Source organism: Globicephala melas, chromosome 13 (assembly GCF_963455315.2).
Source record: "Globicephala melas chromosome 13, mGloMel1.2, whole genome shotgun sequence".
In the NCBI taxonomy this organism is placed as follows: domain Eukaryota; kingdom Metazoa; phylum Chordata; class Mammalia; order Artiodactyla; family Delphinidae; genus Globicephala; species Globicephala melas.
This window is the reverse complement of record NC_083326.1, coordinates 88080075-88106786: the sequence shown is the minus strand read 5'-3', so window position 1 is coordinate 88106786 and position 26712 is coordinate 88080075. Positions and strand designations below refer to the sequence as shown.

At 45.9% G+C, this 26712-nt stretch overlaps 1 protein-coding gene across 6 annotated transcripts in view; it reads left to right on the top strand.

The window, feature by feature from the left end:
- Positions 1–26712, top strand: part of STX2 (syntaxin 2) — a 45338-nt gene that overhangs the window by 6740 nt on the left and 11886 nt on the right. For all 6 annotated transcript variants that reach the window (XR_011377951.1, XM_030859951.3, XM_070046980.1 and 3 more), the window contains exons 2-6: positions 7654–7728; positions 12553–12652; positions 24075–24149; positions 25801–25874; positions 26533–26641. Coding sequence is in view for 5 of the 6 variants with exons in the window: in XM_030859951.3 (XP_030715811.1) it covers positions 7654–7728; positions 12553–12652; positions 24075–24149; positions 25801–25874; positions 26533–26641 (433 nt within the window). In the remaining variant the exon portion in view is untranslated. The remainder of the gene's footprint in view (positions 1–7653; positions 7729–12552; positions 12653–24074; positions 24150–25800; positions 25875–26532; positions 26642–26712) is intronic.

Below are 26712 nucleotides of genomic sequence, written 5' to 3'. Positions count from 1 at the left end.
TCTCTCTTTTTTTCTTGATGAGTCTGGCAAATGGTTTATCAATTTTGTTTATCTTCTCAAAGAACCAGCTTTTAGTTTTATTGATCTTTGCTATCGTTTCTTTCATTTCTTTTTCATTTATTTCTGATCTGATCTTTATGATTTCTTTCCTTCTGCTAAATTTGGGTTTTTTTGGTTCTTTCTCTAATTGCTTTAGGTGCAAAGTTAGGTTGCTTATTTGAGATGTTTCCTGTTTCTTAAGGTAGGATTGTATTGCTATAAACTTCCCTCTTAGAACTGCTTTTGCTGCATCCCATAGGTTTTGGGTCATCGTGTCTCCATTGTCATTTGTTTCTAGGTAGAAAATTACTATTTTTAATACCTGAGTTCATGGTGATGAATTGCAAGTATAATTTATGTATGTATGTATGTATGTATTTATTTTTGGCTGCACTGGGTTTTCGTTGCTGCGCGCGGGCTTTTCTCTAGTTGCGGCGAGTGGGGGCTTCTCATTGCGGTGGCTTCTTTTGTTGTGGAACACGGGCTCTAGGCATGCGGGCTTCAGTAGTTGTGGCTCGCGGGCTCTAGAACGCAGGCTCAGTAGTTGTGGCACATGGGCTTAGTTGCTCTGCAGCATGTGTGATCTTCCCAGACCAGGGATCGAACCCTTGTCCCCTGCACTGGCAGGCGGATTCTTAACCACTGCGCCACCAGGGAAGTCCCACAAGTATAACTTTTTAAGCGGCAGGAAAAACTGCCCAGATATTTTTAAGGTTCTTTTTTGGCAGCTCAGATTGCACACAGAGTGCAGATTGTTATGTAGTAAAGTTTCAGGTTTCAATTTATAAAATAAAAACATTTTTTTCTAAGTACTTCACTGAAACTTAAAATACTGAGAATTTCATAATACATGTATAATTTAATATATGAATATATCTATAATTTTGAATGTTTATGGTTTAGAATTTCATAATTTACTAAATCCTGTATCATCATACAGACAGTTCCCACAGTTGGAATCTATATAGTTTCTCCAGGAAGTATAATAAATATCCGTTTGTATACAAAATAAAAGAGCAAAGCCTGTACCTTTCCACAGGTTAATTACTTCTGGTTTTTAACTTCAAGTCTATTCATTCTGAATGTAAGGAATAGAGAACCTAAGCGATAACCAGCACCCTCACTCCTGCAGATCACCTTGTTCCAGTCTCTGTTGTTCCCATGTGCCCTTCCGCTCCGGCCCTTGCACACGCTGCTCCATGTGTGTGTCTCTCTCCCCCTTTCTCTGCCGGCCCCACCCCTTCTTTTGTTTTGTTTTGTTTTGTTTTGTTTTGTTTCCTTTGCGGTACACGGGCCTCTCACTGTTGTGGCCTGTCCCGTTGCGGAGCACAGGCTCCGGACGCGCAGGCTCAGCAGCCATGGCTCATGGGCCCAGCTGCTCTGCGGCATGCGGGATCCTCCTGGACCGGGGCACGAACCCGTGTCCCCTGCATCAGCAGGCGGACCCCCAACCACTGCGCCACCAGGGAAGCCCCCCCCCACCCCTTCTTTTGGCCTCAGTTCAGACATCACCACCAGGAAGTCTTCCCACCCTCCTTCCCCCTTGGGTCCCCAGAGATCTTCCTGTCTGTGCATCTGAACACACACGAGGTCCTGTTTTCTTCCTGCGCCCTCCCCCAGACTCTGCACCGTTTCCAGGGCAGATGTGTGCTGTCAGGTTTGCTCTGAAGCCTCAGGATTCTGCACAAAGCACCTGCTAGGTGTGTATTGAGTCGTGTGTTTGCTTTTGAAAATGCACAGGGTTAGGGAGATGCAGATGACAGTGGACTCTGTTGTCTTCAAGGTTCTTTGGGTTGCAAGAGACAGAAACCCCTTAGCTAAAACAGAAAAGGGAGATTGATTAAAGGGTAGAATGGGGCCTCAGACTCAGGGCGGGCTGTGCCGTGAGACCTCACGAGGAGATGGAACCAGGGCCAGCGAGCAACCAAGCCCGCCTCTGTCCTTGACTTTCGTCTGCCGTGCTGCTTCTCACTGTGTGTGTCTGTGTCTTTGTTTCCTGGTTTCTCTGTCCTTCTGTGTGTGCTTTCTCTCCGCTCCACCCCCATCTCTGTCTCATCTCTCTGCTCTTCATTCATTCCTTCAGCTGATCTCTACTGAGTGGCTGCTACGTGCCAGGCACTGTTTCAGGCGTGAGTTATGACAAGACCCTTGAAGTCCTTGCTCCCCTGAAACGTGTCATGGGAGAGGGGACAAGAAACAGCTAAGTCAATGAGCAATAAAATGCCTTTCCCAGTAACTGCTGGGGAGGAAATGAAACAGGGGGAGTGGGTGTGGGCGTGGCTGTTTTGGGCTGGGCCATCAGGGGTCTCTGATCGGGGGAGGTCTCTGAGCTGAGATCTGAATGAGAAGGAGCCAGCCGGGCACAGGTCTGGGAGGTGGGCACTGGGCAGAAGGCACGGCCAGCCCCAGGGCTCTGCTGTGGGCACAGGTTGGTGTGAAGGACAGGAAGGTGGTGAGTTTGATTGTCAGTGGTGAGCAAAACATGAGAGATGAGGAGAAATCTTTAAACATACCTTCGAGAGGAGAAAAACAGAAGCATTTGTGCAATACAGTGTTATTTATGTAAAGTGTAAGTACCTGCAGTATTTATATAATATTAATAATAAAGACAAATATGAAGTAAAAATATAAAACATGAAACAGTGTAATATTCTACCTAGGGCATGAAACTACAACTGATTACATAAATATATGGGAAAGAAATGCTACTGACATTCGACGGCACAATTACCACCTGGCCAACAGTCAGCTTTTACCTATTTTTAATTACAAGTATTTGTCTATTACTGAAGTAATGTAATTTTGAAATTAACGTATTGTAGCAGCAAAGCTACTACAACCATTGTACATATTTCAAGATAATTATTTCCTCACAATTATCATTTGCATGGAAGGCCCTAGTGTATGTGTATTTGGAGAACAACCTGGAGAAAAATCCAGTGTTTTATCCAACTTTGGATTCTACTAATTTGTGATAATTCAGCTTCTGAATTATCTAAACGGCATTCCAGTGACAAATGATTCATCTCTGTTAAATAGTCTCTAAATGGAAGCTACTTGATGTCTCTTCCTCAGAACAGTTTTTACAGAGAGAATTGTATTTTAATATACTGCTGCTTTTAAGGAGAATTTTTAAAATTTAACAGAAATGGAAAGTTGATATTTGGATGTTCATCTTGCACTTTGACACTTTAGAAATCAAGTTGGAGAGTATTCCCACTGCTCATAGTAAATGCTTTGCCACAAATCGTTTTGTTATATACGATAAGTACACTGTCGTAAACAGCAGCTACTGTACGGGGATCACACCGTCTCCGCTAGAAAGGTTGAACGTGGGCTTCACTGAAGACGGGGCGATTGTGCAGCAGCTTAAACAGCGTTGTTTTCTTCTTCTTTTTTTTTTTTTTTGGCCACGTCGTGCGGCATGTGGGATTTTAGTTCCTTGACCAGGAATCGAACCCTGGCCCCCTGAAGTGGGAGCACAGAAGCCCTGAACCACTGGACCGCCAGGGGAGTCCCTAAAGAGCATTGTTTTGGTAGTCACTTCTTTGTTTCTTTTTTCATTAATGGAAAAGCTAAGACAGTATTACTAGGTCTATTTCCTAATGTCAGGTAATTCTGAGAATTCCAGATAGAACTAAGAAATATAAGTAAAGGGTTAAAAATGAGAAGGAAAAAAGAAGACATTAGAGGAAACAGATTCCAAGTCATTGGCTCCCTCTTGGTCTGAAGGTACAGAAACGAATTATTTACCAGGAAGCGAATGACTGAATAACGGTCACGCATGAGACGTGGGCTTCAGCGGCGAGGAAGAATTGAGTTTCTTTGGTAACTGTTTGTTCACCGCCTCCTGCACGGAGTGTGGTCTGTGTGTGATGTGATAGTAAAATGACCGACTGCCCGTAGGGAGAGTGTCATGTTGGAAACCGTCTCTCCTGAGCCTGGAAATGAGTGAGTGTCTCTCCCGGAGCAGGTGAAGTAGCGGGCTTAGGTTCGCGACCGTGTCACACACACAAGAGGCATCTTCGTGTGGGCTTCGCCTCGAGGTGGTCTAGTGCCGCGGGGGTCAGGGGTGGGGCTGGGGGCGTGCACGTGAAGCAAGACAGGTGTGGATTGATCGTCGTTGAACCCCTGCGATGGACCCATCGAGGGCCCAGTATGTCATTCCTTCCACTTTTGTGCGTGTTTGTCATTTTCCACGGCAGAAAGTGAAACAGGCCGAACGCCGAGGCCTCTGAGAACCGCGAGTGGCTGTCAGCGGGGTGAGAAGTGCGCCCCTGGCCCCGGGGAATCCCAGCCCTGCTAGGCCACGTTCACGTTCACTCTCTCCCCTCCCCCGTTGAATCTGCAGGGAGTTGGCTACTTACAGCTAAGTCCCTTGAGCCCTATGAGCGCCCCAGCTGAGAAGCGACTGGGTGGGGCGCGGGGAGGCAGTGACGTGCGGGGCCACTCGGGGAGCGCGTGGTGTCGAAGGCCCGCGCGAGGCCGCCCGGCCCGGAGCTCGGAGGAGAGCTGGGAGGCCCGCTTCGCCTGGAGGACCCTCCTGCAGCCCTTTCTTCCGGGAGGAGGGCGGGGGCGGGGTTCAGAGCAAGGGCGTGGGCTGGAGTCAGAGGGGCAGGGCGGTCCCTCCTGGCAGAGGGCGGGTTGTGAAGTGGCGCGCGAGCGGGTGTGGGAGGTAAGTTTTGTCGTCCGGTGACTGAGCCAGGCGAGAGCAGCTCTTGCCGTTGGGGAGTGAGCGCAGTGTGGGATCTGTGAGGTCGAACCCACCTGGTGCCCAAAGAGGCTGGGTGCTCAGCCGTCCATGGGGTGCTGTGTGCGTGAAGTGGGGATGCTCGCAGGCCTCGGGCGGCGCTGGAGGACCGGTGAGACAGCGCGCGACCCGTGCCCTGGCGCGCGCGGTACCCAGTAGCAGCCGTCTTTCACTTCAGGTGCCTTGGGAGCCTGGAGAAAAGCACTGCGGAGTTGGTGGGCGGGTCTGCACATAACTTTCTGTCGCTTGTTAGCCGATTGCCGATCTGTCTTTAAGTGCTTTTTAGCTCGGAATTAAGAGCATGGACCAGAAGTGATTTTAAGAGCCTTTATTGGGGTATGCATGCCCTGGGAAAATAACGCCCTTCCGAAACCCACAGCCCCGCCTCTGGGGGCGGGGACGGGATGGGTGTTGTCCCCGCCTCGTCGCCCGGTTAGAACCCACATCTGCGACTCCCGGTAGGTACAGGGTTTTTTCCTCCGGACAGCGCTGTTCACAGGCTGCAGAGTTGAGAGGAGTGTCTCGGTTAGCACGCTTGATTGGAGAAAGGATGGCGTGAGCGTGCTTCAGCCCGTACTGGTGCGTGCGCGTCCTTGGGCTCTCATGCCGCGGGCCCGCAGACTGGGGCCTGACCCAGGGAGATGTGCCCTCCCGGCTCTGGAGGCCAGAAGCCAGGGTGTCGCGGGGCCGCACGTTCCCCGAACCTGCGCCAGAGCCCTGCCTTGCCTCTCTCACCTTCCCGTGCGGGCGGCGGTCCTCAGGGGTCCTCGGCTTGTAGGTGCATCGCGGTCATCACGGGCCGCCTCCCCCTGTGCATCTCTGTCTCTTCTCATGAGGACGCGAGTCACGTTGGGTTAAGGGCCCACGCTGCTCCAGCACGACCTCATCTTGACTGACTGCATCTTCACTGACCCTTTTTCCAAATACGGGTCCCAGGCTGAGGTCCTGGGGGTTTGCAACATCTGTGTTTAGGGGGCACAGTTGAACCCATAGTGCTCGCCCTGTTAGCAGAGCTCACATGAGACGTTTGCAGTGGCAGTGTTGCCTGACTGCAGGCATCTTTCCCCGCAGCTGGCGCCTGTGAGAGCAGGGTCCCTCAGCTCTGAGAGGTGCCGGGGGGCCTCCGGCCCGCAGCTGAGGGAGCTTCTGCCGGAGTCCTGCGTAGGTGGGTCTCTGCTTTTCCCTCCGAGACTGCCCCGAGACTGCCCCACGGCTGCCCCAGCGCGAGGTGTCGCCTGGTGATATCGTTCACGGTCCTCTCGTAAAAGCCCGTTGTGTGAGGGAGCTCGCGCCTCCCATAGAGGAGCACGCCTCTTCTCCCTTGCCGTCCTGGATTGTCTCATCGAGGAGGCCCTGGGGTAAGGCAGGTGCCGAAGCCTTCCCTGGGGTGGTGAGAGATTATTGTTGATTTTTAGGCCAAATCGATTTGCCTTAGTGAGGGCCCTGGATGGGTGCAGAGGGAGGCTGCATTGTGCTTTCTTGACACATTTATTAAATTTTGTAGCTGTTTTCCTAGATAAATTTAGTGGAATTTTGTTTCCACATTATTTCTGGGTTGTAGATCAGTAGAGCCACACTTCTGACTTTCCGTGGTTAAAGACTCTGATTTCACGAGGGTTGAGAGAATCCCCGAAATCTGGCCGCCTCGGCTCTCGCAGGGTTTGAGCTGAGCTGACTCACCCTGCATGTCCTTGGGGAGACAGTTCCTAAGAGTTCCCTCCTCTGTATTCTGGCAGGTGTATTTCCTTTTTCCTCCTGAGTCCCCAGCTCTTGCTGGTGGATGCTGTGTAACACGTCCTTGACAAACACTGTGATTCCGGTACCAGGTCCCGGGTTCTGACGTTGTCTCCTGTCCCCCGTGGCTGTAGACGGAGGTCGCTTTCTTCCCAGGAGAGACTTTCCACAGTTAGGTTCTTCTGCCTCCCTCAAGGGGTGGGGAACCCAGCCCGGCAGCATCACTTGGAACTTAGAATGTGACGATGTTCCCGACGTTCTAGGACAGTCACGAGTGCATGGACTGCCTCACCCCAGCCCTGCTGAGTCAGAGACCCAGCCCTCTAGGCGGAGCTGATGCCCCTCAAGTTGGAGACCCATCGGTCTAGAATAACATCTCCTCATTCTTTATTCTTCAGTGTTATTTTAAACTGATGGTACCTGTTTGTGTCTACGTGAAAAATTTTAAAACCAGAATTTTACGTTTTATATTTTTCCATTTTAGTGTAGGAAACATAATGTTGGAGACACAACTGTTGTTGCTGAAAAGGACGCTTTTATGGATGACTTGTAAAGTACGGGTTATCCTGGGTCTTCCCAGCGGTCAGTTGCTTTCTTCCTCCGTGTTACTTACTCAGGTCTTCGCTACTGAGTCTTTCCTTAGTAAAGTGTTCCTTGATTATGAGTGTGGCTGTGACTGGGAGTTACTCACGCAGGGAAAATTGGTAAGCACCAGCTAACATATGTGATCGTTCCTTGAAAATTATTACATAGCCTTGAAAAGTGAACTGGTGGTATCAGTATTTTCAATCTTTATAGAGAGTGTGCAGTGTAAGCAGTTTCACTTGTTGAGGATAAACCTGGCCTGTGTTAAGTGGACGTACTCAGCATGGGTGATTCTGCATCTCTCAGTTCTGAGAGATCTCGCCATCGTTTCCCCAGGACGTGGCTGCTTCTCAGGGCGTGCAGCCGGTCTGCCTGCCTTGACTGTGGCCTGGTGCGGCTCTGGCACACATCGGAGTCGTTACACTTTGGTGCTCCTAGTGAGTTGGGATCCTGTAGGTACCGAACTGCTCTTGTCTTTCAGTTCACTGTGTCTATGTGAAAATTTTTAAAACCAGAATTTTACATTTTATATTTTTCCATTTTAGTGTAGGAAACATGATGATGGAGACACAACTGTTGTTATTGAAAAGGACCATTTTATGGATGATTTCTTCCATCAGGTAAGAGCCGTTTAATGAAACCCAGACGGACTTGTTTTCTTTAAACATAGTTATACTAATGTAACTGTGCACTTGTCATATTTGAAATAATACCCTAACTAATATTTTTAAAAGTTGGTGTTTGAATTGCAAACGTTCTCTAGACTTTTTAGTGCTAGGAAAACATTCTTCTTGGTGATGGACTTGGTGGGGGGGGGTTGAGAATGGTGATCGTGGGTGTGGAGGGCACATGCGGAGACTGATGCCCGCAGGCTGGGGTACTGGCCCGGCGGGGCTGCTGCTCCAGGGCCGTGCTGGGGGAAGGCACGTCCTCAGAGCACGGGAAGGCCCTGGGGAGATGCTGCTGCACCCATGGCCAGCAGTGTTCTCCAGACTCGGGGCGGTTTGGTCCCGGGGAGGGGAAGGCCTGGGGGCGGTGCTGCCCCTCAGCTGGTGGTCAGGTGTGCACGGTACGTACAGCGAGGCTTCCCTTGCTTTCCTCCTGCAGAATGGCAGTGAGTCCCACATATCAAAGAGCTCACGTTGTGTATTTCCTAAAATCTTTGATTGAATTTTAAATTCCTCCCTGAGAAGTTTTCCACGTTTCAGAGTACCTGTCTCTAGGTCATAAGGACTTCTGTCCTGAGAGGTCTTATCCGTGAGCAAAGATGCGATTGTGGCAGCTCTGCTCTGCCATTGCTGCCAGGCAGCACGGCCTTTCTCTGGGCTGTCTGCGTGTGGGCCCGCGCCCTTGGATCTGACCTCACACCTGTCTGTTCCTTCAGGCTTCCGTGCGAGGCCTTTCCCTCTCCCTCTTAGCCCCCCAGGGCTGTTTCTAGGCTCGCGTCATGTTTAAATTGTTAACCCTAAGTCATAGCTGATCAAATTTTGCATAATTTAAAATTTTTGAAATTGAGTCAGAGAACAAATATTTTGACTTTGTTACATATGAAGAAAAGAAACGGGTTCAGTGTAATTTTTTAATGATGAAAGCTTCATTTGCAGAACTTGTTTTGATTATGTTGAATCTTGTCTACAAGTTTCAGTTAACTCAAATCTGTTGACAGTCTAAACCGGTCTATCAATACGTGGATTTGAAAATATGTAATATGTTAATAAAAAATATCTTAGAAGTTATCTAAGATAACTTTAGAAGTTATCAGTTTTCCAGATCCAGTCAGAATTTATTGAATACCTAGTGTAAGAACCTATTCATTGGGTTTCAAGCATTTATGTTAGTTCTTAATCTTATCTAATGGAAAAAACATGAAATTAAATCGTTAGCTACAGGAACTTACTTTAAGGTACAAAGGAGTTAAGCTGGTGGATTTCCGGCTTTCACTTTGGAAATGAGATTCTTTACTGTCTTGAGCTTGCCTGACCACTTTGTAAAATCACTAATTCTCTGATTTTACCCCCGTTACCTAGATGCTTAATTCTTCCATACCAGTTCCCCGGAAAAACGTATTTCTTATTTTAAGAGTCTCTCAGCATTAAATGTTGTCGTTGTACTTTATAGAAGAATTATGTAAATCACTCAGTCATTAAGCTGCAGTAACTTAGCGCCAACCCATTCCGGCTGTGGGCGTCTCAGAGCTGCAGACAGAAACGGGTGACTCGTGTTAGGGAGGTTTGAGGGCCATCGATTGTAACGTAAGTTCCAGTTTCATTTGTTAAATGGTTGATTTATTTTACAGTTAATTTCTGTGAAATGACTTCTTAGAGAAGCAAATGATGTTTGTTAATGCAAACTCTTTCTTAGAAAATGTCATTCAGATCTTACATATCACATAGAACATTGCAAAAGGTAGGAATTTTGCACGTGGCCAGTGTTTGCTGAAGACTAGCATAGTGCTGTAATGAGCGGCCAGGAATCTCCTCTCCGCGAAGGTGGTTTGTAGTGGGCGGGGCGGGGCGTGGGGGGGGACCCCTGCGTGCTGTGCTTCGCAGGCGCAAATGGACCTGGTGGACCTGGCGCCACAGCGACGGTGGCGCTTCCCTCCTGGTCCCGAGTCGGTGATCCAGCGGTTTTCTTTTTGGACCACGCTGGGACTTCTGCTGCACAGATACTAGTGGCATGCGTACTGCAGAACCTCCAAGAGGTAAAACTGTGTCTCTCCTACTTTGTGACAGATGCGTGCGACTGAATTTATTTCAGAAATGCTGCTTTAGTGACGCCTCGTGGAAGTGTAGATCTGTGCACTAAAACCCCAAAGGCGCCATTTGTGTTGGAGCCTGCGTGATAAAGTAGCAAAAATTTTAAAAGATGCCGTTTTAATTCTGTGTACTGTTTTTACATGATTAATTAAATTATAAGTATGTGAAGTGTATGAGGTTCTGTACAAATTGACTGTAAATAAATGGAAATAACACCCAGGCCTAATGAAATAGCCGTTCACTGCTCTGTGCAAGTAGAATGCTGTGTTCGACTCTCCTCTAAAACTTTGGTCTTCAAAACGTGCTGTGGGGCTTGGTGCCGGTGTCCCTGGGGCCCCTAAGGCCTTTCCAATGAGTTCGTGTGGCTGGTAACGATTTTCATAAAAATACCAAGATGTTTACCTCTTTCCGCTCACTCTGTCATGAATGGACAATGGGGGAGTTTCCCAGAGGCTACATCAAGTGTGTGATACGGCCACAGACTAAACACAGAAGCAGGTATCAGAATCAAGATGCCTTCCATTAAGCTAGAAATTAGATTTGCAGAAAAATGTAGATCAGTGCTCGTACTTTCACTGATTTGGGGGGGAGGGAATTCTGCTTTTTCCATAAAAATAGGTTATTGGTATTAACATCTGTATTAATTTCCTACTGCTGGTGTAACAAATTACCACAACCGTAGTGGCTAAACCCAACATGCACTTAGAGCCTGACAGCTGCAGAGGTCCGAAGCTGAAACGAGCCACTGGGGCTCTCGTCAAGGTGCCGGCAGGGCCGCGCCCTCCTGCAGGGCCGGCGGGGAGAGGCTGCATCCTGCCTTCTCCAGCTTCTGGGGGCACCTGAGTCCTTGGCTCGGGGCCCTTTTCCCCAGCGTCGGGCACCTCACCGCAGCCTCTGCTTCTCCTGTCACGTTGCTTTTTTCTAAGTTTGGTCCTGTCGGCTTCTGTTTTATAAGGACTCTTGTGGTTACACGGGAACAACCCAGATAATCCAGGGTAATCTCCCATCTCGACTCTTAGCTCATCACACCTGCGAGGTGCCTTTTGCCCCGTAGGTGACATTCTGAGGATGAGAACCTGGACATCCACCATGGCATGTTGTGGGCTTGTAATTAACTGTCTTCAGTGAATTAACGCATGTCGGAGCTGTTTCTCCACTGTGGGAATTATCCGAAGCGAGCTACAGCCTACGTGAGCCAAAGCTCTTTGGGGTCTTCCGTAACTTTCAGGATTAAAGAGGCGCTGAGACCAAACACACAAGAGCTGCTCTAGTCCGTAGGGCTCCTCATGCTGGCATCTCACCTCCCCACTGGGATGTGCGTCCCCGTTGCTCAGAAATCAGGATGGTGGGAGAGGATGCACTCGCACGAGAAGCCTCGCCCGCACTCCTGTCTTCATCTGCTGGTTTCCTCACCTCTCCCCTCGGAAGGTGACCCTTTTCTTAGTTTCTTATTTAGACATCCCAGTGTTTCTTCATGTAAATGTTAACATCTGCAGGTTAATCTCTGCTTATTTTGACCTATTCCTTGCATCGTTGCTAACATGTATACGTGTCGTCCTGCACCTTGCGGGTATTTTTTTTTTCAGCGTGTTTTTAACTTGGTAGTATATCCTGGAGGTGTTTTCGTATCTTTTGCTAGAGTTCCGTAATGTAACCTAACGAGTCCCCTGCTGATGGGCTTTAGGGTTTTCCTCATCGTTCAGATAGAGAAGTTGCGCTTAGTCTCCTAGGGCCGCACGCTGAGTGGCTGCAGACAGCACAGATTTGCGGTCTTCATCTCTGGAAGCCGGAAGTCCAGGCTGGTCCCACCGGGATGAAGCCACGTTGCCAGCAGGACCGCACGCCCCAGGAGCTCCGGGCAGAGCCCGCTGCCCTGCCTTCCCCACCTCTCGAGCTGCACGCCCGGTGCCCCTCCGCCTGCCAGGCCGGCAGCAGACCATTGTGCTTCACTGGTGTCGCGTGGCCGCCTTCTCTCGTCCCATCTCCATCCACTTCCCTCTTACAAGTACCCTTGGGGTCATACTGAGGGCCCACGGGGGATCCGGGATTGTATCTCCCCATCTCAAGACCCTTTGTTTCAGTCACATCTGCAGTTCCCTTTGCCATATAAGGTAACCATCCAAGGTCCCAGGGGCCAGGACCTGGACATTTTGGGGGACAGTATTCAGCCTGCCACACTTGTTATGAATCCATCTGGGCAGATCTTGCTAATGAATACGTTACATTTTGAGACAAGTAGTGAATACTTTAGACTATCAGAGGCAAAAAATAATGACTAGGAAGGCTTGGTCTTATCAGCTGTCAGTACCTCCCCGCATGAGAATATGATGGTCGGCCTCTGCTGCAGGGTGAGCTCCCTTCTTGACTGCACGGAGACCTGGCGTTGGTAGTAGATGCCTCTGGCTGCCATCATCTGTGGTAATACTGGGTCTTGATTGTAAAACTTCTTACAACCAGCAAGGTCTTCCCGGTGGCTGATATTGCCTTAGCCATAAAGGTAGCTATTTTAATATGGCGCATTTCCCTTTATTTTTTAAATTAAATGAATGGGAAAAGGTTGTTGTTTCTTTATGTGGTAATTATTCACTTATTTTCTTCCTCTTTTATCCTTCTCTTTTTAGGTAATGGAAAGTGGTTGCAGATGTGCATTTGCCGCAGTGGTGATGACTTTCTCTCCCTCTCTCCTAGGTTGAGGAGATCAGAAACAGTATAGCTAAAATAGCTCAGTATGTTGAAGAAGTAAAGAAAAACCACAGCATCATTCTTTCTGCACCAAACCCAGAAGGAAGTAAGTTGTTGGTTTTAAAAAGAAGTGTGTCTGTCTATCTGTGTGCCTGTCCCTCTTGCTGTCCACAGCACAGGCCTTAGCCTGGAGACACGTGAGATTGAGCTGGGAGCTTGTAAAAAGTGCCGGAGGCTGGTGGGCCACCCCTCGGGATTCTCCTGCCTCTGGTCTGGATGAACCAAGGCATCGGTGTGGTTTTCTACAGCTTCTGCGGGATCTGGTGTTCAGCCGGGCTGAGGACCACTGATGTGTGATATCCACGAGCATACATGGATGTGGCCTTGCAGAACTTTGGGGTCACGTCAGTGACTGGGCCTTAGATCTGTATTATGTCCACAGTTAAACAGGAGTGATAGAATTTTGTGCTTAGATGAAAGTTAGTAAGAGGTTGATTTGGAAAACAGTACTTGTTAGAGCAGGTTTAAAGATGAAGAACAGACTAAAGTGATCTCAAGTCTTCAGCAAAGGCTTCTGTATGGAGTGTGCTGTTCGTGGTGTCTGTTGAGGGCAGCATGTGAGCAAGTGATTTAACATTAACTGGACATCAGGGCATTGTTAGTTATAAGGAAGTGTTTCCTTGATCTACAGTGACAAAATTTGAAAACTTGAAAGGTAAGATGGATCTGGATAAGCTAGAGACTGCAAATTGGAATCCATACATCATTTGGGGGGATAATTGATATCCTCACAATACTGAGTCTTCTAATCCGTGGAACTGCTCTGTCCCCTTACTTACATCTTCTGTAATTGCTCTCAGTGATGTTCTGTAAGGTTCTCTGTAGCGGTCTCACACACCTTTCATGGTAGGTGATGCTTTCGGTTTTAACGTGAACAGTATCTGCTGTAAATTTTGTTTTCTACTTGTTTCCATATATGGAAATACAGTGGGTTTTGTATGTGGACCTTGTATCCCGTTATCTTGCCTAATTACTTAATTAATTTTAATAATTTGTTTGTGGATTCTGTTAGGTTTTTTTCTACACCCAGTCATGACACCTGTGAATAATCACAGTTGTCCCTCAGTTCTTATGCTTTTTATTTTCAGTTGACTTATTTCACTGACTTTCCGTACAGCATTGAATAGAAGTGGTGATGGGAACACGCTTATTCTCAGTCTTGGAGGAAAGTTGAAAGCAACTTTGTTAGGTTATTTGGTGTGGCCTTACATTGAAAAAATAACTTGGTATTAAATTGAAAAAACTCATTTTGAAGATTTTGCATGTCTCGTAAAATAACGCTCTGGGCGTCTGTAGATGCCTTGTCTTAGGATTTAGAAGGATATTTTCCAAAGTGTGTTCCTGGAGCATGAATCTCAGTAGCTAGTATGTGAAACAAGACTTCTGTGGCCAAATGCATTCGGAGTCCTTTTCACACCATATCCCCACTTGGAAGGTTGCAGAGTAATAAAGGCTCTGAGAAGTCCTGCAATGAAGAAACCTTTGCTTAGTGGAGTGTTTCACAAATGTATTTGCTCACAGAACTTTTTGTGTAACACCTGTTAACATCTTGCTCAATTCTTGGGGAAGCTGAATTTGAATACATATGACTGTATTTTTTTCTTTCGAGAAGTTTACCTCCAAAAAACTTTTGCTGCCAAGTTACAGCAGCTTCAACAATGTTGGAGTGAAGTTGGGGCTCTTAACGCTTCGTAGTAGTCCCTTTGGGCTCTGAATAAGACTGTTGCTTCCTGTCTCTGTTTCACAGCAGGGTGTGAACCGGAGCGTAAGAAGTGATGTCTCGCTGCTCCCTGAGTTGCTCTCTGTAAAGAGCAACGCGGTTACTCCTGCCCCACGATGCTGGGCCCTAGGAAGTGCCCAGGGTGGGGCAGTGGGCAGTGGGCTGCTGTCCCCCCAGCCCTTCGTCCTGGCGGGTGGGGAGGGGCAAGGTGGAGCTCCAGCTCTTCGGTGCCGGTGCCCTCCCTGCCTGGGCTCCTGGGTGGGCCCGCAGAAGGGGTTCCAGAGCACAGTGGCCACCGGGTGGCGCCACCCCATGGCCGGGCCCTGGCCTGTTGGCTTCTGCTGCAGAGGCAGGGCTGGCTGGCCGGCCAGGTTGTTTCATTAACCTCAGTGGCAAGATCCCAGAGAAAGATTTGCCTGAGAAGCTAGCAGAGGGCCCCTTTACTCTCACTTTTCTTTATTGACTTAACATTTCTGTACTTTCTTTTTTTAAGAGGGCCACTGAAAATGTGTAAGTTTCAGGCCCTCCGAAACATGGACCCCCCTGGTGGGAGCCTGACATGTGTGTTATTCAGCTTTCTGGGTCTTGCTGGTGACAGTGTTGCGGCTGGCATCACCATCAGAGGATGGAGGGGATGTTACTCATCAGTAACACGGCTTGTAGTTCCTTTGAATCAGGAGTCAGAGCCCTTCTTTTCATCCCATGTTTTAGGTATGGGCGTCCTAAACAGTCACACAACCTCTTGCTAACATTTTATCTGCCCTTCTTCTCCGTCTGCGTTGTCACGCTCCTGGGCTGGCCTCTCGTCTCTGAGCTACGACGATTACATCCGGTTGCCTCCCGTCTCTAAATCCTCCTCCTTTGTGCATTTTGTGCTTTTCTGCTGGAGTACACGTTTCAGACTCGCTTGAGAACTGTGTGGTCACCACTTAGTGTAGAAAGCCTCTTCTCAGGTGAGCGGTGGGTTCAAACCCCAGTTCCACCGTGAATTCACTGTTTACCGCGGACAGATGGCGCACCGTTCCGTGTAAGTGCCAACTGCTACTGTCGTCAGTGTGTTTCCCCCCATCACCTTGTTTCCATCCCATCCTTCCTCCTGCTTCCGCGTGAGAGGTGTGTGTCTCCTTTTTAAGGGCAACTGTGGTATGTGGCCTTGAGCCACCTCTCGCTGTACTTCCGTCCGGGCTCCTGGACCGGAAGGCCGCCCGTCTGCCCGTCCAAGCATGCCTGCCCGCAGCCCTGCCTCGCCCCGCGGCGGCTGTTGCTTCCCGAGAGGGGTCTCGCGGGCCTCCCCTCACCCCGGCTGCGCCGCAGGTCCTGCCGGCAGCCTCAGCCCTGGCCCTTGTCCTCCCTCCTTAGCGTCCAGCCCTGCTGACTGGCTCCCCCGCCCCGCCCTCACCCTCTTCATCTTTTAAAGTTAACCTGTTTTACGTTATCAGAGTTAATTACGTGCTTTATCGTGGGCATTTTGGAAGAAAGCAGAAAGGAAGAAAAAAAAACAATGCTCGTAACCTGTCCCGTGGTGATAAACACCGTTAACGTTTCGGTAAATATTTTTCTAGCAAAAAATATGTATAAAACATACACTTTTAAAGAAGTGTACTGGACTTTCCTGACGTAAAATGGTTAGAACTTCGCCTTCCAGTGTCGTGGGTACGGGTTCGATCCCTGGTCAGGGAGCTAGGATCCCACATGCCTCGCAGCCGAAAAACCAAAACACATAAGAAGAAGCAAAATTGTAACAAATTCAGTAAAGACTTTAAAAATGGTCCACCTCAAAAGAAAAAAAAAATCTTTAAACAAGTGTAGAGTTTGGAGCACCCAGTGCCTGTTGCCTTACAGTGTACCTCTTTTGCTGATGAGCAGAGCGTTCCAGGACCCTTTATTTAATGGCTGCCTGGTGGTCATCGTCGGCCGTTTCTGTGGGAGCAGAATGGCCTGGGGCCGGATGGCAGTGTGCCTTTTATTGTTTACAGAAAGCTTGCTCCCAGTGTGTGACGGGTATTGCCGGGACCTCGCATCGTTGTAGTGTCATATATGATTCTTAACTTAGACTTGCTGCTGTGCAGAGCAGCAGGGACCAGGCTGAACACTGGACGGGTGGAGGCCCGTTCACTCCTTGTGCTGGCCTCGTGAGGCCTGTGCTCCCCTCGGGTGTGTCCGAGAGCCGAGGATGTTGGGGGATGGAGAGGGTGAGCAGTTAGTGCAGAGTCTCGAGCGCCCTGGGACTCAGCCGGCTCTGCCGTCCAGCTGCTGTCCTGAACCGCAGGCAGCACCAGGCGGAGCCGCGGGCCCACCCAGCGTCCGGGTTTCACGGTTACAGACCACTCCGCCCCGGGCACCCTCGCCTACCTGTGTGTCCTTGAGTGCTTGTCAGCTCACCTCTCGGGCCAGCATTCCTGGGAACATCGTGCTACATCAAGGAACTCGTCCCATTAAATGTTCTTTTCACATTTTTAGTGTGAAACTTTTCTACTTTATGGGAAAGTTGCAATTACGGTACAGTGAAAACTCACGTTCCCTTCACTGAGATTCACCAGTTGTTAACATTTCGCCACGTTTGATTTCTTTCTCTTTGTGTATGTGTGTGTATGTGTATGCATATGTGTGCGTGTACACACACATTGCACATGTATATATACACACGCATACATGCACACGTTATTTTTGCTGACTCATTTTAGAGTGAGTTGCAGGCCTTGTGACCATCCGCCCCTGAGTACGCCAGTGTTCATCTCCTAAGGAGGAGGTTCTCTTGTAATTATCTAATTCAGAACATTTGATGTTGATAAAAACGCTGTCTAATCCACAGTCCATATTCTCAGTCAAAAATCATCACGTTGGTAGCCTTTATAGCTGTTTTACCCTCTTTCCAGGGTCTGATCCAGACACCTAGGCAGATAAAGCCTAGACACAAATGCCTTTAGTTTTATTTACTTATTTGTTTATTTATTTATTTATTTGCCTGCACCGGGTCTTTGTTGCGGCACGTGGGATCTCCGTTGCTCCATGTGGGATGTTTTTTTTTTTTTTTTTGGCTGTGCACGGGCCTCTCACTGTTGTGGCCTCTCCCGCTGCGGAGCACAGGCTCCGGACGCACAGGCTCAGAGGCCATGGCTCACGGGCCCAGCCTCTCTGTGGCATGTGGGATCTTCCCAGACCGGGGCACGAACCCGTGTCCCCTCATTGGCAGGCGGAATCTCAACCACTGCGCCACCAGCGAAACCCTCCTGGTTATTTTTGATTGAGAACTGGGCTTGGTATATGAAGTCTTGTGGCCATAGTATGAGTCTTAGGATAATATTTTCTTTTTTTTGAATTTTTGAATTTTATTTTATTTATGTTTTTATACAGCAGGTTCTTATTAGTCATCCATTTTATACACATCAGTGTATACATGTCAATCCCAGTCACCCAATTCATCCCACCACCACCCGCCTTCCCCCCTTGGTGTCCATATGTTTGTTCTCTGCATCTTTGTCTCTATTTCTGCCCTGCAAACCGGTTCATCTGTACCATTTTTCTATGTTCCACATGTATGCGTTAATATACAATATTTGTCTTTCTCTTTTTGACTTACTTCACTCTGTATGACAATCCCTAGATCCATCCACATCTCTACAAATGACCCAATTTCGTTCGTTTTTATGGCTGATATTCCACTGTATATATGTACCACATCTTCTTTATCCATTCGTCTGTTGATGGGCATTTAGGTTTCTTCCATGACCTGGGTATTGTAAATAGTGCTGCAGTGAAGATTGGGGTGCATGTGTCTTTTTGAATTATGGTTTTCTCTGGGTACATGCCCAGTAGGATTGCTGGGTCATATGGTTATTCTGTTTTTAGTTTTTTAAGGTTTTTTATGGTTTTCGCTGGGTATATGCCCAGTAGGATTGCTGGATCATATGGTTATTCTGTTTTTAGTTTTTTAAGGAACCTCCATACTGTTCTCCATAGTGGCTGTTATCAGTTTACATTCCCACCAACAGTGCGGGAGGATTCCCTTTTCTCCACACCCTCTCCAGGATTTGTTGTGTAGATTTTCTGACGATTCCCATCTGACTGGTGTGAGGTGGCACCTCATTGTAGTTTTGATTTGCATTTGTCTAATGATTAGTGATGTTCAGCATCCTTTCATGTGCTTCTTGGCAATCTGTATATCTTCTTTGGAGAAATGTCTGTTTAGGTCTTCTGCTCATTTTTTGATTGCGATGTTTGTTTTTTTAATATTGAGCTGCATGAGCTGTTTATATATTTTGGAGATTAATCCTTTGTCCATTGATTCGTTTGCAGATATTTTCTCCCATTCTGAGGGTTGTCTTTTTGTCTTCTTTGTAGTTTCCTTTGCTTTGCAAAAGCTTTTACGTTTCATTAGGTCCCATTTGTTTATTTTTGTTTTTATTTCCATTACTCTGGGAGGTGGATCAAAAAAGATCTTGCTGTGATTTATGTCAAAGAGTGTTCTTCCTGTGTTTTCCTCTAAGAGTTTTATAGTGTCCAGTCTTACATTTAGATCTCTAATCCATTTTGAGTTTATTTTTGTGTATGGTGTTGGGAGTGTTCTAACTTCATTCTTTTACACGTAGCTGTCCAGTGTTCCCAGCACCACTTATTGAAGAGACTGTCTTTTTGCCATTATATATTCTTGCCTCCTTTGTCATAGATTAGTTGACCATAGGTGCGTGGGTTTATCTCTGGGCTTTCTATCCTGTTCCATTGATCTGTATTTCTGTTTTTGTGCCAGTAACATATTGTCTTGATTACTATAGCTTTGTAGTGTAGTCTGAAGTCAGGGAGTCTGACTTCTCCAGCTCTGTTTTTTTCCTTCAAGACTGCTTTGGCTTTTCGGGGTCTTTTGTGTCTCCATACAAATTTTAAGATTTTTTGTTCTAGTTCTGTAAAAAATGCCACTGGTAATTTGATAGGGATTGCATTGAATCTGTAGATTGCTTTGGGTAGTATAGTCATTTTCACAGTCTTGATTCTTCCAATCCAAGAACATGGTATATCTCTCCATCTGTTTGTATCATCTTTAATTTCTTTCATCAATGGCTTGTCTTATAATTTTCTGCATACAGGTCTTTTGTCTCCCTAGGTAGGTTTATTCCTAGGTATTTTATTCTTTTTGTTGCAGTGGTAAATGGGAGTGTTTCCTTAATTTCTCTTCCAGATGTTTCATCATTAGCGTATAGGAATGCGGAGATTTCTGTGCATTAATTTTGTATCCTGCAACTTTACCAGATTCATTGATTAGCTCTAGTAGTTTTCTGGTGGCATCTTTAGGTTTCTCTATGTACAGTATCATGTCATCTGCAAACAGTGACAGTTTTACTTCTTCTTTGCCAATTTGTATTCTTTTATTTCTTTTTCTTCTCTGAGTGCCATGGCTAGGACTTCCAAAACTATGTTGAATAATAGTGGCGAGAGTGGACATCCTTGTCCCGTTCCTGATTTTAGAGGAAATGCTTTCAGTTTTTCACCATTGAGGACGATGTTGGCTGTGGGTTTGTTGTATATGGCCATTATTATGTTGAGGTAGGTTCCCTCTCTGCCTACTTTCTAGAGAGGTTTTATCATAAATGGGTGTTGAATTTTGTCAAAAGCTTTTTCTGCATCTATTCAGATGATCATATGGTTTTTATTCTTCAGTTTGTTAATATGGCATATCACATTGATTGATTTGCATATATTGAAGAATCCTTGCATCCCTGGGTTAAAACCCACTTGATCATGGTGTATGATCCTATTAAGGTGTTGTTGGATTCTGTTTGCTAGTATTTTGTTGAGGGTTTTTGCATCTATATTCATCAGTGATATTGGTCTGTAATTTTCCTTTTTTGTAGTGTCTTTATCTGGTTTTGGTATCAGGGTGATGGTGGCCTCATAGAATGAGTTTGGGAGTGTTCCTTCCTCTGCAGTTCTTTAGAAGAGTTTGAGAAGGATGGGTGTAAGCTCTTTTCTAAATGTTTGATAGAATTCACCTGTGAAGCTCTCTGGTCCTGAACTTTTGTTTGTTGGAAGATTTTTAATCACAGTTTCAATTTCATTACTTGTGATTGGTCTGTTCATATTTTCTATTTCTTCCTGGTTCAGTCTTGGAAGGTTATACCTTTCTAAGAATTTGTCCACCTCATCCAGGTTGTCCATTTTATTGGCATAGAGTTGCTTGTAGTAGTCTCTTAGGTTGCTTTGTATTCCTGTGGTGTCTGTTGTAACTTCTCCTTGTTCATTTCTAATTTTATTGATTTGAGTCCTTTCCCTCTTTTTCTTGATGAACCTAGCTAATGGTTTATCAATTTTGTTTATCTTCTCAAAGAGCCAGCTTTTAGTTTTATTGACCTTTGCTGTTATTTTCTTGGTTTCTATTTCATTTATTTCTGCTCTGACCTTTATGATTTCTTTCCTTCTGCTAATTTTGGGCTTTTTTTTTGTTCTTCTTTCTCTAGTTCCTTTAGGTGTAAGGTTAGACTGTTTATCTGAGATTTTTCTTGCTTCCTGAGGTAGGCTTCTATTGCTCTAAACTTCCCTCTTAGAACTGCTTTTGCTGCATCCCATAGGTTTTGGATCATCATGTTTTTGTTGTCATTTGTCTCAAGGTATTTTTTGATTTCCTCCTTGATTTCTTCAGTGATCCCTTGGTTATTCCGTAACGTATTTTTTAGTCTCCATGTGTTTGTGTTTCTTACATTTTTTTCCCTGTAATTGATTTCTAATCTCATAGCATTGTGGTCAGAAAAGATGCTTGATATGATTTCAATTTTCTTAACTTTACTGAGGCTTGATTTGTGACCCAAGATGTGATCTATCCTGAAGAGTGTTCCGTGCGCACTTGAGAAGAAAGTGTAATCTGCTGTTTTTGGATGGAATGTCCCATAAACATTAATTAAATCTGTCTGGTCTGTTGTGTCATCTAAAGCTTGTGTTTCCTTATTAATTTTCTGTTTGGATGATCTGTCCATTGGTGTAAGTGAGGTGTTAAAGTCCCCCACTATTATTGTGTTACTGTCGATTTCCTCTTTTATAGCTGTTAGCAGCTGCCTTATGTCTTGAGGTGCTCCTATGTTGAGTGCATATACATTTATAATTGTTATATCTTCTCCTTGGATTGATCCCTTGATCATTATGTAGTATCCTTCCTTGTCTCTTGTAACATTCTTTATTTTAAAGTCCACTTTATCTGATATGAGCATTGCTACTCCAGCTTTCTTTCGATTTCCATTTGCATGGAATACCTTTTTCCACCCCGTCATTTTCAGTCTGAATGTGTCCCTAGGTCTGAAGTGGGTCTCTTGTAGACAGCATATATATGGGTCTTATTTTTGTATCCATTCAGCGAGCCTGTGTCTTTTGGTTGGAGCATTTAATCCATTCACGTTTAAGGTAATTATCGATATGTATGTTCCTGTTACCATTTTCTTAATTGTTATGGGTTTGTTTTTGCAGGTCCTTTTCTTCTCTTGTTTTTCCCACTTAGAGAAGTTACTTTAGCATTTGTTGTAGAGCTGGTTTGATGGTGCTGAATTCTCTTAGCTTTTGTCTTGTCTGTAAAGGTTTTGATTTCTTCATCGAGTCTGAATGAGATCCTTGCCGGGTTGAGTAATCTTGGTTGTACGTTCTTCCCTTTCATCACTTTAGATATACTGTGCCACTCCCTTCTGGCTTGTAGAGTTTCTTCTGAGAAATCAGCTGTTAACTTTATGGGCGTTCCCTTGTATGTTATTTGTCGTTTTTCCCTTGTTGCTTTCAAGAATTTTTATTCGTCTTTGATTTTTGTCAGTTTGATTACTATATGTCTCGGCGTCTTTCTCGTTGGGTTTTTCCTGCCTGGGACTCTGTGCGCTTCCTGGAATTGTGTGGCTATTTCCTTTACCATGTTAGGGAAGTTTTTGACTATAATCTCTTCACATATTTTCTGGGGTCCTCTCTCTCTTCTCCTTCTGGGACCCCTATAATGTGAATGTTGTTGCGTCTAATGTTGTCCCAGAGGTCTCTTAGGCTGTCTTCTTTTCTTTTCATTCTTTTTTCTTTATTGTGTTCCACGGCAGTGAATTCCACCATTCTGTCTTCCTGGTCACTTACCCCTTCTTCTGCCTCCGTTATTCTGCTATTGATTCCTTCTAGTGTAGTTTTCATTTCAGTTATTGTATTGTTCATCTCTGTTTGTTTGCTCTCTAATTCTTCTAGGTCTTTGTTAAACATTTCTTGCATCTTCTTGCTCTTTGCCTCCATTCATTTTCCAAGGTCCTGGATCATCTTCATTATTCTGAATCCTTTCTCTGGAAGGTTGCCTATCTCCACTTCATTTAGTTGTTTTTCTGGGATTTTATCTTGTTCCTTCATCTGTTACATAGCCCTCTGCCTTTCCATCTTGTCTGTCTTTCTGTGAATGTGGGTTTTGTTCCACAGGCTGCAGGATTGTAGTTCTTCTTGCTTCTGCTGTCTGCCCTGTGGTGGATGAGGCTATGTAAGAGGCTTGGGCAAGCTTCCTGGTGGGAGCGACTGGTGGTGGGTAGAGCTGGCTGTTGCTCTCGATAGTATTTTCTTTTTTACGAGATGATTCTTAAACGTTTCTGCTGGTTGGCCGTGTGCACCGGCGATCTGGGCCTGCGGCTCCCCTTTCTCCAGCATGTGGTGTTTAGCTTCAGCTCAGCTTTTCCTTGGCTTCTCAAGGCCTCGGCTGCCTCTGGCTCAAGCAGCTCCCTTGCTGGGCTCATTTCTCTGGGTTTCCTTCTTTTGAGTCTTCTTTGCCGCCTTTATAGGTTGATGACGTCCGGCTCTTCTGCTTGTTCTCAGCAGGAGGACTCATAGGAATGACCTAGTTCCCAATATTGCCCTTGTTTTCAGAGATTTGAAATCCTGCCGTTATCAAATGTAACCTCATGGCCAGCTTCTGTAGCTTGAAGGGTTAAGCGTCGTAACGCCTCTTGTATTTCTGTGATTAATGCTTGAGCCCCTGCGCACCTGTGTTAGCAGGAAGGTCCAGTAGTTCCGTCCTGAGTGACCCCCAACCCTGGGGCTTTCTTATCCAGAGAGGTGAGCCCTTGGAATGTCCCCCGCACTCTCAGTCCTCAGTCATGTGTCTGCGGCTGGTCAGCGTCCCCGGCTGTCCCCCGACTGGTGCGTCGTGTCCTCACTGGGTGGACCCCGCACAGACCTGCTCCACGCGCACTTCCCCTTGGACCCCTTCCCCGACCCTCCTTCCCCGCACGCAGAGGCGGGGCCTCTGTGGGTGTGAGTTCAGCCTTCCCCGGTGCAGGAACCCACGCTCCTGCCAGGAGCCCGCTTTGATGAGAGAGAGGACAGCAGGAAAGAAGTCAAACACGTGGAGGCTTTTTTCCTCCCAGAATATGGTTACATTTCTGCTTTCCTTTTTCAGGTCTAGATGTCAGCACTGGGTTCAAGGAACTGTGTCATCAATTAATTGGTATAAACTAGGTATCCTGAAACTTAGGTGTGCACCAGAGCTGCCTGGAGGGCTTGTTAAGTCACAGTCCTGGCCCATCTAGTGAAGTTCCTGTGAGTAGGTCAGGGGTGGAGTCCAAGAATTTTCATTTCTACTAAACACCCACCTGATAACGGAAGCTGCTGGTCCAGGACCCACACTTTGAGAACCACTGGGGTGATCAGTAGTTTTTCTCAAGAAACAAACAAATGACTATTTACCAAGAATATTGTTCTGTTTAAGTTTGTTGAACACTGATGTTGGATATTATAACTCATGTCTTTTTTTTTTTTAATTTTGTAGAAATAAAAGAAGAACTTGAAGATCTGAACAAAGAAATCAAGAACACTGCTAATAAAATTCGGACCAAGTTAAAATGTGAGTGTAAAGTTGTGATTACATGTAATCATTGACGGTGGGGATGTGGGTAATTATTATTTTCTTCTTTATAACTTTTTATTCTTTTACATTTTCAAAAGTTAAGATTGTGACCGCTTTAAAATAAGTTGTATGTACTTGGAATAGTAAGTCTTGTTTAAGTTCCTCATTATTCTAGAATTCTTAAACGAGGAGCTAAACCTAAGGGCTGTTAACCCTTAAATTTCAGAGTGAAGCACTAATTCGTGCCCAACAGGAGTTAGCACTCGCTTATAAATTGTTAATCTGTTATATTTTATGACATTTGGGGCTAAACTGCAGATATTTGAGAAGGCGACTAGCCTTTGACATGAGTTGCTGGGTTCTTCTTGAATGCCCTCGTACTCGGTGAGCTCCTTTGAACCTTTCGTAGATTCATCTCGGCTGACGGTGCTGGGTGGAGGTCCACAGCTTCCCTGTGGGACCGAAACAGACGTGGGTTTTCTCTGTGTGGTAGAAAGACTGTATTTAATTTTTACAAAATGACATTCAAATCAAGAATATTTCTGAAGATCAAAATGAACCTTTATTAAGGAGAATTTCAGACGTATGTCGGGGGAGGGGGTCACCACCACAAGCCCCGTGTCCACGCCCTTGAGCTCTGCAGGTCCCAGCGGCCCTCACCCAGCCGGTTTCACAACCAATCCCAGACATCTGGGTCTTCATCAGCATATAGTTTTCTGTGTGTATTTCTAAGAGAAGGATTTTTCTCCCCCAAGTACAACTATAATACTACTATTTTTTCTTCTTCTTCTTTTTTTTTTTTGCGGTACATGGGCCTCTCACTGTTGTGGCCTCTCCCGTTGCGGAGCACAGGCTCAGTGGCCATGGCTCATGGGCCCAGCAGCTCCGCGGCACGTGGGATCCTCCCGGACCAGGGCACGAACCTGCGTCCCCTGCATCGGCAGGCAGACTCTCAACCACTGTGCCACCAGGGAAGCCCTATAATACTACTATTATATCTAAGTCACATTAATTACTATTATTTATTATAAAATATCCAGTCAGAATTCACACTTCCCCAATGATCTTTTTATTTTTTTATTTTAAAATTTTTTTTTAATAGTTTGTTTGAATTGGGTTCCTTATTTGGACCATATCCTGTGATTGGTTGATATGTTGCCATGTTGCAGAGTTTTGCTGATTTCACCCCTTTAATGTCACTTAACAGGTTACACTGTGCTCTGTATTTCCTGTGGATTGACAGTTAAATTCTCCAAACTTGATCAGATTCATGTTGCCTGCTTTGAAATGTGAAGCTGTAACATCTGGTTTTATTTTCTGATATCATCAGCAACTGACAATTACCAAAACTCATAAATTTACTAGGAGTTGAAAAGATAAGAAAATACATTTGAGGTTAGGCTTGAAAACCTTTCATTTTTTAGTTTAAAAGATAACTCTTGGGCTTCCCTGGTGGCGCAGTGGTTGAGAGTCCACCTGCCGATGCAGGGGACATGGGTTCATGCCGCAGAGTGGCTGGGCCCGTGGGCCATGGCCGCTGGGCCTGCGCGTCTGGAGTCTGTGCTCCCCAGTGGGAGGGCCCGCGGCGGTGGGAGGCCCGCGTACCGCAAAAAAAAAAAAAAAAAAACTCTTTCCTGTTTGTTTCTAGCTATTGAACAGAGTTTTGATCAGGATGAGAGCGGGAACCGGACATCAGTGGACCTTCGGATACGCAGAACCCAGGTTGGATTGTTGACCGTGTCTGGATTGAAGCAGTGCTGAAGAATAGGTCTTCATACTTCTTCCAAATTCAGAATAATTTCATCTTTACCATCACATTAGTTCTTTCAGCATTTCTGCATAAAAAAGGCATCGTATTTATAGACTCCCTCTCTAGATTATGAAGAAAAAAAGTGTATTCAGTCCAACAGCAGAATTCTGTTCTGAAGAGCAAAGAATTACCCCAGTCATTTTAGTGTTCATGGTAAAATCCTCACCGTCTATAGGTTTATGGTGCAGCAAAGTGGAATTTAGTCCACTTAACTCTACCTGACAAATGGGGATTATGTGCTCAGGCTCTGGGGGCAGTCTGCCTGGGTGCCAGCCTGACCCAGTCAGCCTGTAGCTATGGACTGATTGACTTCTTGAAATGACGGTTTCACTTCTATAGAATGAGGGATAGTAATAGTATAGTAAGGTTACTGTGAAAATCAAATAAGATAATGCATGTAAAGTTCTTAGCATAGATTGTGTTATACAGTAAGTTGCTGTTAATCTTATTTTCCATTTGAAGGAGTAAGTGGCATATTAGTTTGAATCTCTATAATGTAAAGTTTTTATGTATCACTTTTGATAGAAGCAATGACCAGTGTGTATTGATCTATCTTTTTTATGTTAAAAGCATTCAGTGCTGTCTCGACAGTTTGTGGAAGCTATGACCGCGTATAACGAAGCACAGACCCTATTTCGGGAGCGAAGCAAAGGCCGGATCCAGCGCCAGCTAGAAATAAGTGAGTCAGTGAACGTGCTATTTCTGTTAAAAACATATTTTTCTTCCTTAGCGTCTGACATGAAAGTATGT